Source organism: Triticum aestivum, chromosome 1D (genome assembly GCF_018294505.1).
Source record: "Triticum aestivum cultivar Chinese Spring chromosome 1D, IWGSC CS RefSeq v2.1, whole genome shotgun sequence".
Lineage (NCBI taxonomy): Eukaryota > Viridiplantae > Streptophyta > Magnoliopsida > Poales > Poaceae > Triticum > Triticum aestivum.
In genome coordinates this window covers 55,610,536-55,628,927 of record NC_057796.1, presented here as the reverse complement: position 1 = coordinate 55,628,927, position 18,392 = coordinate 55,610,536, and the positions used below count along the sequence as shown (strand labels likewise).

Genomic DNA, 18,392 nt, shown 5'->3' with positions numbered 1-18,392 from the left:
GTTGTGCCCACCTCGGGTCCCCCCGGACCGCCTCTTTGCTTTATAAATACCCCAATATTCCCCAAACCCTAGGGGAGTCGATGAAATATTGATCCAGCCGCCGCAGAGTCCAGAACCACCAGATCCAATCTAGACACCATCACGGATGGGGCTCACCACCTCCATTGGTGCCTCTCCGATGATTCGTGAGTAGTTCTTTGTAGACCTTCGGGTCCGTAGTTAGTAGCTAGATGGCTTCCTCTCTCTCGCTGAATTCTCAATACAATGGTCTCTTGGAGATCCATATGATGTAACTCTTTTGCGGTGTGTTTGTTGGGATCTGATTAACTTTGAGTTTATGATCAGTTATATCTTTTTATATCCTTGAAAGTATTTGAGTTTCTTTGATCTCTTTTATGCATGATCTCTTACAGCCTCGTATTTCTTCACCGATATTTGGGTTTTTTTGGCCAACTTGATCTATTTATCTTGTAATGGGAAGAGGTGCTTTGTAGTGGGTTCGATCTTACGGTGCTTGATCCCAGTGACAGAAGGGAACCGACACGTATGTATCGTTGCTACTAAGGATAAAACGATGGGGTCTATCTCTACATAGATAGATCTTGTCTACATCATGTCATCGTTCTTATTGCATTACTATGTTTCTCCATGAACTTAATACACTAGATGCATGCTGGATAGCGGTCGATGTGTGGAGTAATAGTAGTAGATGCAAGCAGGAGTCGGTCTACTAATCGTGACGTGATGCCTATATAGTGATCATTGCCTCGATATCGTCATGATTATTTGAAGTTCTATCAATTGCCCAACAGTAATTTGTTCACCCGCCGTTTGCTATTTTTCTCGAGAGAAGCCACTAGTGAAACCTACGACCCCGGGTCTCTTTCTCATATATTTGCCTTTACGATCTACTTTTCCTTTGCATTTATTTTCAGATCTATTAAACCAAAAACACAAAAATACCTCGCTGTGTTTTATTATTATTTATTTTATTTGGCGTTCGATCTATCAATCTATTACAACTTTTTCCCGTCCACGAGCCATCTCTGGTGCCGTTACCCGAAAGGGATTGACAACCCCTTTAACACATCGGGTTGCGAGTGGTTGTTATTTGTGTGCAGGGGCTGTTTACGTTGTGTTGTTTGGTTCTCTTACTGGTTCGGTAACCTTGGTTTCATCACCGAGGAAAATACCTACCGTCACTGTGCTGCATCATCCCTTCCTCTTTGGGGAAATACCGACGTAGTCCTAGCAGACATCATCATCCATCTATATAAATTCGTCACAAATTTATATATTAATAAAGGCATGGACACTGATAATATTGACATCATTTGCATGCCCAAAACAGAACAAAATATATGCACAAGTTAGCAAGATCTCGGGGACAGATTCATGATAATAAAAAATGTTACCAGCCCAAGAGCTCACCCAAAAAACGTAGGAGGAGAACATCCATGCTAATGAAGAAAACTACTAGACCAATAGCTCACATAGATGCGTGTTAATCAACCAGATCCATAGGATGGGAAGTGTTGTGAAACGTAGTAGAAAATCAAAAACAAATTGCACCTACACACACGCAAGATCAATATGAAGATGTATATAACAAGTTGTGATCACGATCGTTACCGTCACCGAGTTACAGCAGAATAAGAGTTGTGACGATGTAGATCGTACTTGGAGTCTTTCGACCCGTCGATGAACGATCCCGCGAACCGCCCACGAACAGTCCCTCAAACTGAAGACCGAAAGCACGACCTCTCTACTTGGTTGCAAGCGTGCAACCTTCACGATCCGGCAACGCTTCGCCGTCCAGAGCTAATCGTCGTCGGAGAATTAGAGGGAGCAGATTAGAACCACATTGGGCTTCCAATTACGAGGATTCGAGAAACTAGAGCTAGCTTTGATTAGTCAACTAGGATGAACTAGAACTATAACTAGATGAACTATAAGAGACTCCAAAACTTGTATATTGAAAAGGGCCAATACCTCCACTATACATAGGTTAGAGGGAGAGGGAGGGCTGCCACCAAGGGAAAGGAACCCCCCTTGGTGCGCCGGCCAGGGAAGGGAGGAGTCCGACTCACCCTCCACCCCAATTCGGCCTCCTTCCTTTAGGGAAGGGGCACCTCCCCATTTGGGCCCTTGTGGCCCAAGTTGCCTTCTCCGGTTGGCCTTTTAAGGCCCGTTTGTATTAAATTAAATATAAAAGTGTTCTAAATATTTTCAGACCATTATATATATAATTTAGCATCTCTAGAAACATTTTCCACCTATATATATATATATATTTATCGATAATACCCGGTATTACTCGACACTCTCCGAAACCCTTCTGGTGACCCCGAAACGCTTCCGAATCCTCTTGGAACTATTCCGAATATTCATGAAATAATTCCACAAATATATTCTCATGACTCCCGTCCTACTAACACTCGACAGATCATGATTGCCTTCAGCTTGTGACCCTGTAGGTTTGGTAACTCATAGACATGAACGAAATGTTGAAAAACGTAGTAGAAAACAAAAAAATTCGCCCTACAGTGGGAACGGCTGAAACTTGCGATTCTGCTCAGCCTGGCCGGGGGTCCTTTTTGCATCCGTCGGGCCAGGCCCAGCTAGACATGCAACATACCAACAACGAGATTAGGCCAACTCCAGAGCGCGACCCCAACCCGTCCGGCCCCGTCCATTTGGGGCAAAACGGGTAGACCACACGGCCCAGCGCGCGACGGCCTGAACCCATCTGGTCCGTTTTGTGTCCGGGCCGACCCATTTCGAGTGCAAACATGTGCCGGGTTTGGGTCGTGGCGGACAACAAATGGACGCGTCGCTCGTCCGCTTCGGAGCCGCATGGCAGGCGGCCACCTACCTCCCACCGGCCAACATTAATGCGCACGGGCGATCGGTCCCACCTGTCATCCGCCCAAGCGAACGGTCGCCGTCCTTCTTAAATGGGAAGTCGTGGACTAGTTGTCGTCGTCCACACTCCCCACTCCAGCCCGTGCTGCCTCCTCGAAACCCGACACGCCCCAAACTCTAGCTCTCCCTCTCCCCATCCTCGATCTCGCCGGCCGTCCGCCTCGCAGCCATGGGGTTCTGGAACACCGGCCGCAAGGGGAAGCACGACCGCGAGGCTGGCTCTTCCTCGGTCCGCCGCCGCGACTCCGTGAAAGAGGAGCCCACATCACCACCGCGTCAGGCCCCCGCGCCTGCCCCATTCACCATCGGCCCTACGTCCGGCGGTGAGCGCGACCGGCAGTACATCAACGCGGATGTATGCCGACGTTATTGGGAGACGGGGACGCCGCTCCCGTGGAGCCACGTGCACCTCCCCAATAACTGGCATCTCTCCACCGACCGGGTGCCGATCCCGCCGGTCCCGACGAGCGGTCATGCGCGCCGCGAGGAGATCCAGCGCCGCCGCCGCCTCCTGCCGGACGACCTGTACTACGCCCCAGGTACGCCCCCGACTCCGATATGTGGAACACGTGGTTCTAGGACGAGCACGACACGCGGCGCGCCTCTTTCTTCGCCGGCAGTTTTTTGTTGACTGACCTCTAGAGCCGATAATGCGACTTTTTTTTTTGAGGGATAGAGCCGAGAATGCGACTTGTTCTCACATAACAGTTTTTTGTTTTTTTTTGAGCGGGTGTTCTCACAGCAGTGGAGCGTTAGCATCCTCCCCATAGTCACGTGGGCTGCAGACCTTAGGCTCAACGAAGGAACCCAGCCGGCCCAACAAATGCGGAGTCATGAGACCTGTAACCCCGGCCCACGTCTTCTTCTGCTTCCTCTCCGTCTCCGGGCTCTCCGCAACTCGGAGCGCAGTGCACTTCGCAGCCAGGACCTTGTCTCGAAAAAAAAAGGAAAAACTCAGCAGCCAGGACCAACGACGCGGCGACGACGGCGAGCGTGACCGCGAGCGCGCCCAGTCTCCCCACAGATCCGCGCGGCGGCCGGCAAGGTGCGATCCTCCCCCTCCGTCTCACCTGCTCTCTTCTCTCAGATCTCACAGGGAGAATTTGCTCGCTCGAAGAGATCCTGCCCATCCCGCCGCGGCTTCTCTGCCTTCTTCGTGGTGGTTTCTACACGCCTTAGTAAATTGCAGAGACAGTGGCTCGGATTCACGGGAATTTTGAGTCCGATCCCGCTCCTTGACGGAATTGGGATCTGGGAGGGGAAGGACGTAGTAGGATCGGTGGGAGATCTCTATCGGTGAAGCCGCGTCCAATCGGTTCCGCTTGGGCCGAATTGGTGCCGTTTATTCAGTTTGATACCCAAGATGGTGTTGGTAGATGGTCTGGATTGATCCGCTGTTTGGAAATGTGTAGTTTGCGAATATCATGCTTTGCAAGTGCGGCGGGCAGGGAATCGCGTTTGGTGATACTGTGCTGGAGCCGGTGAAACTTTGCAAGCCGGAACCTGCTCATTGTCCAGTGTTTAGTTGATTCAGTTTCATATGTTCGATCATCCCTCAAGGCATATGTTTGTAACATGAGGTTGACTTTTCAGTTTCAGGGATCATCTGCACTGTAAGCTGGTAGCTGATTGAGAAGAGGGGAATACCAGCAATGTTCTCCTTGTTACATGGTCTATGGAACCATGTGTTCAGCAAGACAGAGTTCCGTGTGCTCATCCTTGGAGTCGATAAGGCTGGGAAGACGGTAATTCATCTCAAACTTATGTTTACATGTATGAAGTATTGAGTCAACTATCTCCCTTATGTGTTGAAGATTGAGTTTATTTGTATCCGTATCAAAACTTGATGTGCTTCTAATAATGACTATGTAGACCTTGCTAGAAAAGTTGAAGTCAATCTATTTGAAAGGAGAAGGTCTTCCACATGATCGTATTGGTCCAACTGTGGGGCTTAATATTGGACGTATTGAAGATGCAAATGTAAAACTTGTTTTCTGGGATCTGGGAGGTCAGGTATGGTTTCTTGTGCTATTGGCCAAAATTTCTGGTTGACAAGCTCTTCGATGAAATTTCTCCATTCATCATCCAGGACTATTTTCATTTCATCAAAGATAGGTTCAGATTTGCTCATTTCTCCGATCTCCATTTTCATTAATGGAGATCAAAATGATGAAATCTGGAAATCAAAGATTCTTGCTCAAGAAAATTAATCGTAACCATGGTAGAGCTGCACATGTTGTATCTAATTTTGCTAGAACCGGGTCGCACTGGTTAATGGATTGTGTTTCACTGATTTCTAAACCTTTAACCGAGCAATAAAGACCCCATTCCCGTGTAAGGATAAAAGGAACTAATTGACGTTCAGATCAAATGCATTTGTACTTTATTTTTTTCATGATCTTACTTTAATACCTGGAGATAGAATACGCTTCATTTTGCAACCAAAGTACCTGGACTAGAAGTGTAGGCCAGTTTTCATCCCTTATTTAGAACCCTCAAACGTAAAAGTTTCCTCTGGACATGCAAATTATTACTCCCTCCGTTCCTAAATATTTGTCTTTCTAGAGATTTCAACAAGTGACTACATACGGAGCAAAATGAGTGAATGTACACTCTAAAATATGTCTATATACATCCATATGGGATAGTCCATTTGAAATCTTTAAAAAGACAAATATTTAGGAACGGAGGGAGTAGAACATTAGAGTTGATGCTTATACGGAAGGCATGTAACCATCATGTTTATAAGTTTTTTCACGTTTATGGCAAAACTGAAGCAAATGCTTATCTTAAGTAAGACCTTATACTTTGATACTACAGAGATCCTGGTCTACGTTCGTGACAATGTACCTAATATTTTTTGCGGAAGTTTCTCTGTTACTGCTCCTGCTGTCTGACGTACTTTCAGCCTTTTAAGAACATAAGCTTTGGTAATACTGATAATTGACAAGTTAGACCTTTCCCATTATGTGGTTTAAGTTTTGCTTAAGGAAGCATACTAAACTGTAGTTATATGGCCTTCACTTTGTGAAAGCTAACAGGCAAAAATAAACTTCATTCCATAATTTCACAAAGACTACAATATAGATAGCATTCTTTTTCTAGACATTGCAAATTCTAATGCTAACTACATGTTTTTGACAGCCTGGCCTAAGAACAATATGGGAGAAATATTATGATGAGGCTCATGCTATAGTATATGTTATCGACTCTGCCTCCGCATCAACATTTGAAGATGCCAAATCTGCTCTTGGTAAGTTGCTTCCATTTCTTTCGTCAGAAAACATTCGTGTAACTTGTGCTGTTAACTGTATGTTCTAGTAAAGTCTGTCAAGGACTGGAAAAGTTAGGATCATTACTGGGGTGAATGTTGACTCAAACATTTTTGTTGCAGAGAAAGTGCTTCGTCACGAGGATCTGCAAGAGGCACCACTACTCGTATTCGCCAACAAACAGGTTGAGTAATATACACCATACTTAAATTACCTTACAAAACTCAATGCATTCACTCTGAACTGAAAACTGCAATTACTTGGATGAAAATTGGCACTTCTGGAAAAATTATTTTTCATGTGCATACAATACACAGTAGTTGTAAACCAATCCACAGCTGTTTAAGTGTCAGAGGGTATCAGTTTCCATGCTCCCTAGGCCATGAATATGCATCATATGTAGAGCTCAGAGCATGTAACAGGTGAAACATGCTTTAACCCGCATAATTGAAGTTGTTCAAGAATTGACGCATTATAGCACTCGGTGGTATTCGTAACATTTTGAAGATGAGAGACACGCTGCAGAAAAAAATAACTGTCCATATTATTCATTTAGTCCCCTGCAAGTTCATTTCATCTTGATATGTTGCTTTAGCCATTTTCCTCGTGCCTCTTATATTTTTCATGTTTGGATGCTCCTCTCAACAGGATTTACCAGCATCTGTCACAGAAGAAGAATTGGACAGACATCTTCACCTTAAAGAGTTTGATGAGAGGCCATATATGTTTGTTGCGGGATCTGCATATGATGGGTAAGTAGAGCAATCCCTTCAGTTCCCAAACTTATTTGCTTCATACTGAAGGATTATCCATTATTATGCATATTTCTACTAATTTCTTATCAAAATGGAGTTTCAATGATTCAGTTTAGGCTAGCAACCACATTGCTTAACTCATTCTTATGTAAATGTACATCGCTTCATATATTTTTCTTCTATGAATATATGATAGTGAAGGGGAGCCTTGGCACAGTGGTAAAGCTGCTGCCCTGTGAGTTGTGACCCAAAGTGTAAACAGCCTCTTACAGAAATGCAGGGAAAGGTTGCGTACAATAGACCCAAAGTGGTCGGACCCTTCCCCGGACCCTGCGCAAGCGGGACCTACATCCACCGGGTGCCCTTTTTTTAATACCCCCTCCGTCCCAAAATAGTACAAAGTTGAGTCACTTATTTTTGGACGGAGGGAGTATATGATAGTCAAGGATACATTGAACTAGCCACTTGGAAGGTAGACATGAAGAAAGTTGTGCAGACCTCTCTTTTTTAATCACCTTTTTATGGCAGGACGGGGATCAAACTGGGTATCGACTGGTTGGTAGAAGAAATGGGAAAGAGTAGGCGCACCGAGGCTCTGAGGGCACGCACCGACACATATGCAAAGATTTAGCACCATGAGTCAAAACTCTGGTATCTTCGATTTTGAGAAGCACAAAGCATTTGAGGACGTTGGCTGATGTCGTTGATCTCGTGTATACGCACTTTAGCATAATGTCATGATCAGTTGAAGCGCATCGTCATCCTCACTCTGCTATAGCCCCAGAACAAAACGCCTTAGATGTGGCTCTTGCAGGAGTGATGGCAGAAGCGATTGTTCGTTCATTACTCCAAGGATGTACAGTCATTACTCGTTTGTATTCAGTGTTCATATGATGTTCCTTTTCTGGAAACATGCTGAGTGGCAATGTTGAGCACATGGTAGCTTTGTACGTCCGTAATGTTTGTCAACATGATTACATGCTGATGAGTGGCAATGTTGAGCACATGGTAGCTTTGTACGTCCGCATCATGTATTTTCTGCATATTACATAAGGAAAAGTTAACACTAAAAGAAAGTTAAGCTACAGGAGCACAGTGATGTTGGGATCCCCATACAATACATGTCACTCTGTCCAAGATAATTGCACAATGAACAGGTGGGAAGGGCCTTCAGAAGAATTGTACAAGCAATGTCATCACAGGCCAGCTTCGTACGTACGAGTTGGCCTGCGTCACATATCTCACCCACCTGTATGGATTGTATGTTTTGGATTTCTTCGCTATCTGAAGATATCTGACGTGCAGTGGGGAAGGGGATATAGTTCAGTCGTGTAGGTGGTGTTGGTGTTCAGGAAGCATAAAAGCTATACATCGATCCACTAGCCGTTCAAACACATCTTGACACCACTCCCCAAGCTTGTTGCTGATCATCCCGCCGTGCTGATTTTCTCCCTGAATGTCCTACTAGCAATTGCAAACCCGCATCCCACAAGCTTGGCCATTGGACTGCCCTGGTTAACTTGGAGCACTTTTGAGATGCATGCAAATTTCTCCTCCCACACTGTATACAGAGCAACTCTTTAGTATAGCAGATGCTAGTTTTCCTCTCTACTTAACGGTTATGGTTCCCTTAAGCCGTTGATGTGGGATCATGTGCCGTATTGTAAAGAGCAAACGAGGAAATTATACAAAAATGATCAGATGGCCGAGTTGGTCTAAGGCGCCAGATTAAGGCTCTGGTCCGAAAGGGCGTGGGTTCAAATCCCACTCTGGTCAAACTTTTTTGAACTTTTTATGAAAAAACATAGAGACATGGTAGTACCTTTTCCCAATGGAAATGATTTACTTCTGCTTCATACAAGGATCGAACCGCTCACATTAGTGTCAAATCCCACTCTGGTCAAACTTTTTTGAACTTATGAAAAAACATAGAGACATGGTAGTACCTTTTCCCAATGGAAATGATTTACTTCTGCTTCATACAAGGATCGAACCGCTCACATTAGTGTCAAATCCCACTCTGGTCAAACTTTTTTGAACTTATGAAAAAACATAGAGACATGGTAGTACCTTTTCCCAATGGAAATGATTTACTTCTGCTTCATACAAGGATCGAACCGCTCACATTAGTGTCAAATCCCACTCTGGTCAAACTTTTTTGAACTTATGAAAAAACATAGAGACATGGTAGTGCCTTTTCCCAATGGAAATGATTTACTTCTGGGGCAAGCTTATCATGTTTATAAGATAACACTTTTGTGACTAAGTGTGTGTCAGGTATATTATAATTCTGGGGCAAGCTTATCATGTTTATAAGATAACAAAATTGGACCAAGTTCACATTAGTGTCAAATCCCACTCTGGTCAAACTTTTTTGAACTTTTTATGAAAAAACATAGAGACATGGTAGTACCTTTTCCCAATGGAAATGATTTACTTCTGCTTCATACAAGGATCGAACCGCTCACATTAGTGTCAAATCCCACTCTGGTCAAACTTTTTTGAACTTATGAAAAAACATAGAGACATGGTAGTGCCTTTTCCCAATGGAAATGATTTACTTCTGGGGCAAGCTTATCATGTTTATAAGATAACACTTTTGTGACTAAGTGTGTGTCAGGTATATTATAATTCTGGGGCAAGCTTATCATGTTTATAAGATAACAAAATTGGACCAAGTTTACATCAAGTTCAGTACCGAGGGCAGGGGGGCATAATAGCTACAGTTGCCGTGAGATCAATATTGAGCAAGGAAAGCAATTAGCAAACCACGGAGCCAGCACAGAATGCCTTATGTACACTATTTTCATACTAAGTAATCAAAAGGTTTGAGAGGGCATCCAACAGTTTTGGTGCTACATAATTTTCGAGCAAGGCATTTCCTACAGAAGACAAAATGGTCGAACCGAAGACCATTGAAACGGCTTGGTAGCTAATGGTCGAACATAGATAGTTGGGCAGTCATTAGCGCCAAAGCAAGTGGTTCCTGCCACTGACTGGTCATCATTGGCGAATCAGCTGTGTAAGAAAGGCATTGTTATTTATCAGTAATAACTAATTAGCAGAATGACTAATAGAAATACATGGTTGCATCAGATAATCCATGATGTAAAAGCAAAAATGATACATTTTATTCATCAAAATGAGGTTCTGATATTTATAACATGCTTAAATATGCATTACATAGCGATTAAAAGTAGGCAACAATTAATCTAAAACAGTAAAAGCATGTACATGGCGTGATTTTTGGCGAAAGACTCCTCCCCCTCTCACCCCCGCGGGCGGCTCGGGTGGCGCCGCCGTCCCCCGCCTCTAACCCCCTTCCCTCGCTCCTCCCCCCCCCCCCCCCCCCGCTGCCGCCGGCCGGATCCGCCCGGGCAAAGCCCTTGCGGTGGCTGGCGGCGGGGGCTTCTTCCTCCTCCGCTCGGATCTGGGCGACGCGGGGCGGCCCACCCGTCGGAGGCGTCAGGCGCGCGTGGGGCCTGGCGGCGCTGTGGCGGTGGCTCCGGTCGGCGTCGTGTCGCGGCTCAGCGGCGTCCTGGCTGCTGCGTGCCCGTGGCCGCGTCCTGGATCAGATCTGGGCGTCGATGGGCTGCGGGCGGCTCGGGAGGACCTCCGACCTCCGTCGGTCTTCTCCAGCTCTGGTTGGTTCTCTGGAGGCGGATGGCGGCGGCGGAGCAGAGGCTTCGGGTGGTCGCGTGCCCGGCCTGGTCTCATGGCTGGATTCCGGCGGGCGGCGCGGGGTGGGGCAGTGGCCCGTCTTGGTTGTTGCTCCGGCCGTGGGCGGCCGCAGTGTTGTATGGTCCAGCGGCGGCCGTCCGGCGGCGCGGCGGCTACACGGTGGTTTGGCGGCTCTGCCCGCGGTGACGACTGGTTTTCTCCGGTGTCGGCTCGTCTGCGGTCGGACCGTGTCGACCTTTGCGTCATCTCCTCGTCGTCCGGGCTCTACTTCTGTCGAAGGGCTGGCCTTCTCCCAGTTGCGGTCCATCGCTCGTCTCGCGCCCGGCGCGGCGGGACCGACCTCGTCTCGCGCACGGTGTCGTAGGACCGACCTCGTCTCGCGCACGGTGCAGCAGGACCGACCTCGTCTCACACATGGTGCCGCAGGACCGAGCTCGTCTCCCGCCCGGTGCGGCAGGATGAGTCGATGGAGGCCCGTTTTGGCCGGCCTATTGGGTCTCGGCACTGGGGGATGTCCAGGAGTGGGAAAGGCTAGATCTTTCCGCTCGTCTCTTTGGTTGGGGTAGTGGCGGATCTCGGGTGTGGTGGTGTCTAGGTCTTGGATGCCGGGGCGGCGGCCCTGGGGGTGGTGGTTGCGCGGTGCTCTTGGGCCGAGCCCGTGGCTGGGTGCTGCCCGGTGGCCATGGCCGTGTGGGCGGCGTGGTAGCCGGGGTGTGGCGATCGGTGGTGGTGAGTGTTGTCCGGGATGAAAACCTGTTCTTTCTTCGGAGGGACCGGCGGCGGCGAAAGTTCCCTTCTTGAAGGCGTCGTTGCGGCTCTCACTACCCTTCGTGCGGCTCGAGGGGAAACTCTGATCCTCGGATCGGGCGGTGGCGGCGCTCCGGTGTCGTATCCTTCCTGAAGGCGCCGTCTGGGAGCCCACGGTTCGTCGTATGCGGTTTCGGTCTCTTCACGTTAGTGTTAGGGGTGGTGTTGCCGCGCTCAGCGCCTATATATCCTGCCTTGGGTGTGTGCGTATGTTGTGGTGGCGTGCGTCTGTACTTGGTGGTGTTGATCTTTGCTTTATATATAAAGCGGGGCGGAAGCCTTTTTGGGTAAAGCATGTACATTAACGTAGCATGTTAAGAGCATCCTAGACCTGAAAATTGGCCCTAAAATCAAATTCCCGAGTCTCTTTTATGGCTGAAAATGCCTTTTTAGCTAACTGACATGCCCAGGACTTTATACGCAAAATAACTCAGCAGGAATAAAGTTGCGTAAAAATACGAAGGACTACAGGGGCTAAAGAGAAAATACACATGTGCAATAGCGTTTTTGCTCCCGTCCGTTAATGCAACAAGCCGGAATGGGCCGTCGGCCCATCTAACACCTCGCGTAACACCCCCTTTTTTTCCAGCAAACAAACTGGGCCAGCCACGCCACTTAGGTCTGTGGGCCGAGGGGGCGACGGCTAGGTATTTCTAGCCGCTCGAACATCCACCGAAAAAAAGCCGTCCATGCACAGGAGACGTGGGAGGCGGGGCGGTGTCGTTGGAGCACGTCTCCATCGTGGTGTCGTCCTCGTTATTGGAGACCTCGGGCGAGCTGGTCGGCAAGCCGACCTCGATCCGCCTGGCACAACGGCTCTGTTGGGCGGCGGCAAGGGCGGCCACTTCGTGTTTCACCTAAGTGGAAAGGCTCTCCCGCAGAGTTTCGTCGCCTGCAGTCATGGTGGATGCAGTGGGGGAGGATGGGGAGCGGTTTGTGTTGTGGCGTGGAGTTAGCCAAGTGTGGCCATCTTTAAATAGAGGATTCCGGTCTGGTGCGGCAATGCACCGCACTAGAGTGGGTTTCTCGGGCGGCGAGCCTGCTTGATGGCGGCATACAGATGGATGGGACATTCAACGGACATGAAGATATCTGTCCCGTCCCGTCCAGTACCACGTCTCCGGCATTGAACGAGCGCAAACACGGGAGACGCGTCGCTGGCGGCGCGCTCGACCGATGTGCCGCTTCAATGGCGGAGTCAGTGAGAGGTCGTGTTCACCCTGAGTTGTCTTCAATATGGAGCGGGGCGCTCTACAACGGCATGAATGCGGGCACCTGGCGCCGGACGGGAACGCGCACGGGCAAGGGGGGAGGGGGCTTGGGTGGGTGCGGATGGTCAAAAGCGGGCGTGGGTGGTGTCCGAATATTCGTAAAGCCCCCGAATTTGTTTTCGGTTCGCGGAAGAAAGTAGGTCCGAACCGTATTAAATGACTTTTGCTATCTGGATAACGTGGTGGTTTGGATGTATGCCGGTGGTTTGAGCGTGGCGTTGGAGATGCCCTAGGCCTAAGTTTCCCAAAACAAAAGAGTTGTTGACTCTTCTGTGGGTCTGGAGTTTGACTTAACCCGCACGCACGCACGCTCGCGAGATCCATCGGCCGTTGAAATTAAAACACAACGCCCCATAACGATCATACGAGGTCGGCTGCGTATACTACATATATACGCAGACGCACGTAACGCCCGGCCCAATTACAAGTTAGATTCCGAGTCCACGTGCATATGGCGTTCGCCATCACGCCGGGCTCGCTCTCCAGCGCCGCCGCCGCCGCCGCCATGCAAGCCGCGCCGCACCTGGACGACGGCATCGTCTCCGAGATCCTGCACCGGCTCCCCACCAAAGAAGCGTACCGTCTCGCCGCTGTCTGCCGGCGGTGGCGCGCGGTGCTCTGCCAGCCCACGTTCCTCTGCCGCCACCTCTCCCCGCGGCCGCTGCCGCTCCTCGACGACGGCCCGTCCGCCTTCATCGTCCAGCCACGCGGCAAGACAGGATACTCACACCTCACTCTCGTCGCCACCAACCCTGGCGACGGCTTCCCCGTCAGATTCCCCGTCCCCGGTAGGTACATGGATCGCCTGCCTCCGCAACGGCAAATCGTCCGAGTTCCACGGCCAGATCCGACGCCCGCCCTCCTCGACAAGGGCGCCGAAAAATCAGTTTTCCGCCTTCTCTACTCCACCGGCGCCGACGACGAAGACGACGTTCCTTATGTGTCCGAGTCTGAGTCCGAGTCCGAGGACGTCGCTGCTGAAGCAGAACAGCCGGTGGTCGGCAGCTTGTTCGACGGCTCTGACTCTGAGGACGACGCCGCTGAACAGCAGGCTGCGGTCGTCGTCCCTACCGCCACGGTGATAGATGTCGCCGAGCCGGACACTGTGCGCTTGGAGCATCCCGATCAGTCGCCGCCGGCGTCACAAGTGCAGGTGGAGGACTACGTCGTCTTCTTTGAGAAGACCGTCCCCATGCTCGACATCTCCATCGTCGCATCCCATGGCCGACTCCTGCTGGCCCGCAGCCAGAGCCGGTTCTATGTGTGCGACCCAGGCGCGAACCGCTGGCTGGCGCTCCCGCCATCAACAATCGCACCGGACAGTGACGCCAACCGCGGACTCGAGTACCACGTCGACGCGTCCACCGGCAACACGATCTTCACGGTGGTCCTTCTCCTCCGGCGCAGGCTCCGCCGCGGGCTCGTGGAGGCCTTCTCGTCCACGACCGGCACGTGGAACGTGCGGGAGCTCCGCTCGGAAGGCGTGACGCGCTGCCTCGGCGCCGCATCCCCCGGCGTCCACGTCGGCACCTGCTTCTACTGGCTCAGCCGGCGCAAGGGCCGCATCGTCCGCTACGACGCCGCCCGCGGCCGCGCCTCGGTGCTACGCGAGCCGCCGGAGGCGGAGCAGTCCAGGTGCCGGGTGGGGCGGGCGCTGGGCACGGCGGGCGCGCGGCTCCGGCTGTGCGCGTTCGACATCCGCGACGAGAGGGGCGACTCGATGCTCCCGCACGACGGCCTGGAGGGCGTGCACGGCGTGTGGGTGATGATGGAGGGCGTGCCGTCGTCGTGGCGGCGCGTGCACGAGGCGTTGGTGGAGGACATATCGGTGTGGTACTTCCTGTCGCTGCACAACCACGAGACGCCGGTGGACTTCGCCGGTGCGAGCGACGAGTTCATCGTGGTGGACAAGGGCAAGCGCCTGCTGCGGTACGACCTCGACAGCGGCCACAAGGTACCCCTCTTCAGCCTCTACCGGGACGCCGGCCGGCTCGGCGCGCTCTACCGCCGCTACCACGCCTTCGCCTTCTTCCGCTGAAATTAAGGACCCTTCACTCTTTTTTTTGGCAGAATAAATTAAGGACCCTTCTTAATTAGTTCGATTTGGTGTTTAATTCGAGAGATAACTTCAGTACTTGAAACAAACAGACCCAAATAATTTCGTTATGTTCCTGTGACTTTGCCAAATAATTTCATTGTTTTTTCCTTTCGAGAGAATCTGCTGCTACTGCCTACTGTTTAACTCCTGCACCCGCATGCGCCTACACCGCTACTGCTGCTACTTTCTCTCATCTGCACTTCACTGCCATGGGCGTCAGCCATTTTCCTTTACTGAGTTGACCGCATGACTCTACATGCTGCATGCATTAACCGTCTGAAGAAGCGAGCTCTACATAGATTAGCACTGACCATTATGTTGTCCATTACTCCCGCAAATAAAAAGTTCACAATGCAATCAAGGCCAACATAGTGTCTGATGCAATTATAGTCCGTGCTGTAAAGTGTTTCTTCGTATGATATAAGTGTTTGGCTGGCCTGTTTTATTTTTGTGTGAAAAAGCTTACATAACTGTAATATATTTTTAATTGATATTTTCCAACGATCAAAATATATATTTGCTACATAAAAAAGTCAGTAACGCGGACGCTAGAAGGATGGGTAACGCTACTGCATACACTCTACGTATAAGATTAACCGGTTGTAAAACAGACGCGTGGCGTTGGGTGGTCGATCGGTGCTGCTGCAAACTGGACATGCAATGCTACAAGTTGACTCGCCACTAGCTTTTCTGGCGCGCGCTATTTCGTTGTCCGACTGACACGCGGATGCCTCCAGAACTACTATTGGAAGACGCGCGCTACAGTCGTCTGATTTGGATGCGTTGGCCATTTAGCTGGGGCCACCATTTGCATCATGACTCATGTTGCACTCGCCATTTGCAACATGACCTATGTTGCACTCAGGAGGTTCTGCTAGGCCGGCATTGCAAACACTCATCGCCACACAACATCGCAATGTTGCAGCCATCGCAACATGTCCCTCGTTGCAATCACAGCCTTTCCCAAATTGCAGCCATCGTGGCACAACATCGCCAATGTTGCGTCCATCGCAACAGGTTCCATGTTGCAATCACAACTTGTCTCAAGTTACACTTGTTGCTGCACAACATCACCCATGTTGCGGTCGCAATATCAAGAGGTTCCAGCCGTCGCAACATGTCCCACATTGCAGTTGCTATGATGGAGCATTGTCGGACCGCCGGAGCATCACCGGTTCTACGATGGAGCATTGTCGGACCGTCGAAAACATCACCCGTGTTGCAATGGAGCTTTGTGGAGCATCACCCATACTGCTACGGAGCATCGTCGACCGTCGGGGCATCACCTTTGCTTCGATCGAGCATCATCAGAGCCGCCGAAACATCGTTGTTGATGCAATGAAGCTTCGTGGAGCATTACTGGTGCTATTATGGAGCATTGCTGGGTGCTATGATGAGCATCATCGGGCCGTCGGAACATCGTCTTTGCTACAATGGAGCTTTGTGGAGTATCGCCGGTGCTGTTATGGAGCGTTGTCGGGGCCGCGGGAACATGGCCATTGCTACAATAGCATCACGGGGCTGCCGGAGTATCGTCGGGTCATCTAAGGATCACCGATGCTACGATGAGCATCATCGGGGCCGCGGGAACATCGTTGTTGCTACATCGGTGCTGCGATGGAGCATCGCTGGGCCGCCGGAGTATCGTCGGGGTCATCGGAGGATCACCGGTGCTACGATGAGCATCGTCGGGGCCACCGAAACATCGTCGTTGATACAATGGAGCGCGTCGGTGCTGCGATGGAGCATCACCGGCCCGCCGGAAACATCCTCGGTGTCGCGATGAAGCAATCATCGGACCGCCGAAACATCGACGGCGCTGCGAAGGAGCATCACTGGCGCTATGATGGAGCATATCGTCGGGCCGCCGAAACATTGCCGGCACTGCAACGGAACATGGCTGAGCCGTTGGAGCATTGTCGGGCCGCTGAAACATTGACGGTACTGCAACGGAGCATGGCTGAACCGCCGGAGCATCACCGGCACTGCAATGGAGCATAGCCGAGTCGCCAGAGCATCGCCGGTGCAGCAACGGAGCATCAATGATGCTTGAAAGGATGGTCGCACGAGGGGCGTTGCTTCAACCCAAGAGCTCATCGGCGCTATTGCCGTGGCTGATATATGGCAAGCTCGCCGGCCATTTTGCTGTAATGTGACCGGCCATATGGCTTGCTGATATATGGAGCATCATCGTGGGACACAATGCTGATGCTCTCGTTAGAGTATGCTCGTGCAGGGCGTTTTTTTTTTTCTTTTGACGGGTGCGGGGATATCACGTTGGTGGCTGCAGCTGCGGGAGACATGTGCATGTTGGGATTTAAGCCGTGCCGTGGTCCAGTCGTCAAGGAATCCATCGGCCCAGATCGTACTGTATTAGCGGAAATCAACGATGGGCAAGGCGGCTTATTTCCCCGGGACATCATCCGGATGACGCCTAGTACTGGCCATAATTATTTCTCTAAAAAATAGTACATAATTATGAAAAGAAGATAAGTGCATATTTCTGGTTATTGCTCTTGAAGTCTTGAGCCTGAGCTCCTCTACTCCAGAATGAACACTAATTAGATAAAAGATAGGAGTAGTAAACAAAAAAAACATGAATTTTTGGAAGGTGTTATCTAGGACATATCTAGATGTGCCCTAATTAAATATTAAGAAAGAAAAGGAAAAAAAAATACCTGCATGAATCTTCATGTAAAATCAATGACATAAAACTTAGCCTTAGTTTGATTTAGGAAGACCTTTTTTATGAAACAACAAAATACATCAGTAGTATTGGAGGTACTACAGTATAAAACCAGGGCCGTCTTCAAAAATTTTGGGGCCCGGGACGAAAATCAAAATAGGGCTCTAAATTTGCTAAAAGAATCAATGTAAGTAAAGCGAATTTTTACTTAATTATATAACTTTAAATTGTGTTATTTCATATAATATTTATATAATATATCATATCCGAACTCTTTTCAGCACGGGAATCATACCTCCTTCTAGGATACATGATTGATTATTCTTCCTGCTTTATAAAACATACACAAGTAAGAGCAACTCTAGCAGACCCCGCATCCCGCCGGTCCGCAAAACGCGTTTGTAGTTCGCGTAAAACAGCTTTTGCGGGCTGGCGCGGGCTGGCACAGATGCAGACCCCCCAAACGGATCCGTAAAAAAGTATATTCGCGGAATATGCTTTTTTACGGGTCGGCTATGCGGGTTCTGCTCTTTGCGCCGCTGCATCCCACATATCATCAGCCCGCAAATATCAAATCCAACATAATTCAACAATCGAAAACAAACTGAATTATTCAAATCAAACATAAAACAATAATCATCCGCATTACAAATAATTATTCAAACCACCGTAGCAAACTTAAATAATGCAATACAAAACTTGTCATGAATACAAAATTAAGTCACTGTCCAGCCCTTTGCCAATGGTGCTCAATGAGATCTTCCTGAAGTTGAAAATGCGTGTCTGCATTTTCAATCTACTTGTATGTCTGAAGAAAAGCTCTAATGCGGTTTGGGTCTCTAGCTGGTTTGACACGGCTACCCACATTGTCGTAAAAGAATTCTAAGTTCATTCCTC

At 49.5% G+C, this 18,392-nt stretch overlaps 1 protein-coding gene and 1 non-coding gene across 3 annotated transcripts; both read left to right on the top strand.

Moving 5' to 3' along the window:
• Positions 1–3,755: 3,755 nt before the first annotated feature.
• On the top strand, positions 3,756–7,940 carry LOC123180267 (ADP-ribosylation factor-like protein 1). Of its 2 annotated transcripts, none has more exons than XM_044592256.1 (7): positions 3,756–3,970; positions 4,519–4,670; positions 4,798–4,938; positions 6,070–6,178; positions 6,320–6,381; positions 6,846–6,949; positions 7,481–7,940. In XM_044592256.1, exons 2-7 carry the CDS (start codon positions 4,578–4,580, stop codon positions 7,581–7,583), a joined length of 612 nt encoding a protein of 203 aa, XP_044448191.1. In that variant the 5' UTR covers positions 3,756–3,970; positions 4,519–4,577; the 3' UTR covers positions 7,584–7,940. The 2 variants fall into 2 exon arrangements, with proteins under 2 accessions (XP_044448191.1, XP_044448190.1); XM_044592255.1 differs by having other exon boundaries at positions 3,812–3,970; positions 4,525–4,670.
• Positions 7,941–8,647: 707 nt separating this feature from the next.
• On the top strand, positions 8,648–8,728 carry TRNAL-AAG (transfer RNA leucine (anticodon AAG)). The gene has a single exon. It is a non-coding gene; the product is annotated as a tRNA-Leu (tRNA).
• The last annotated feature ends 9,664 nt before the right edge of the window (positions 8,729–18,392 follow it).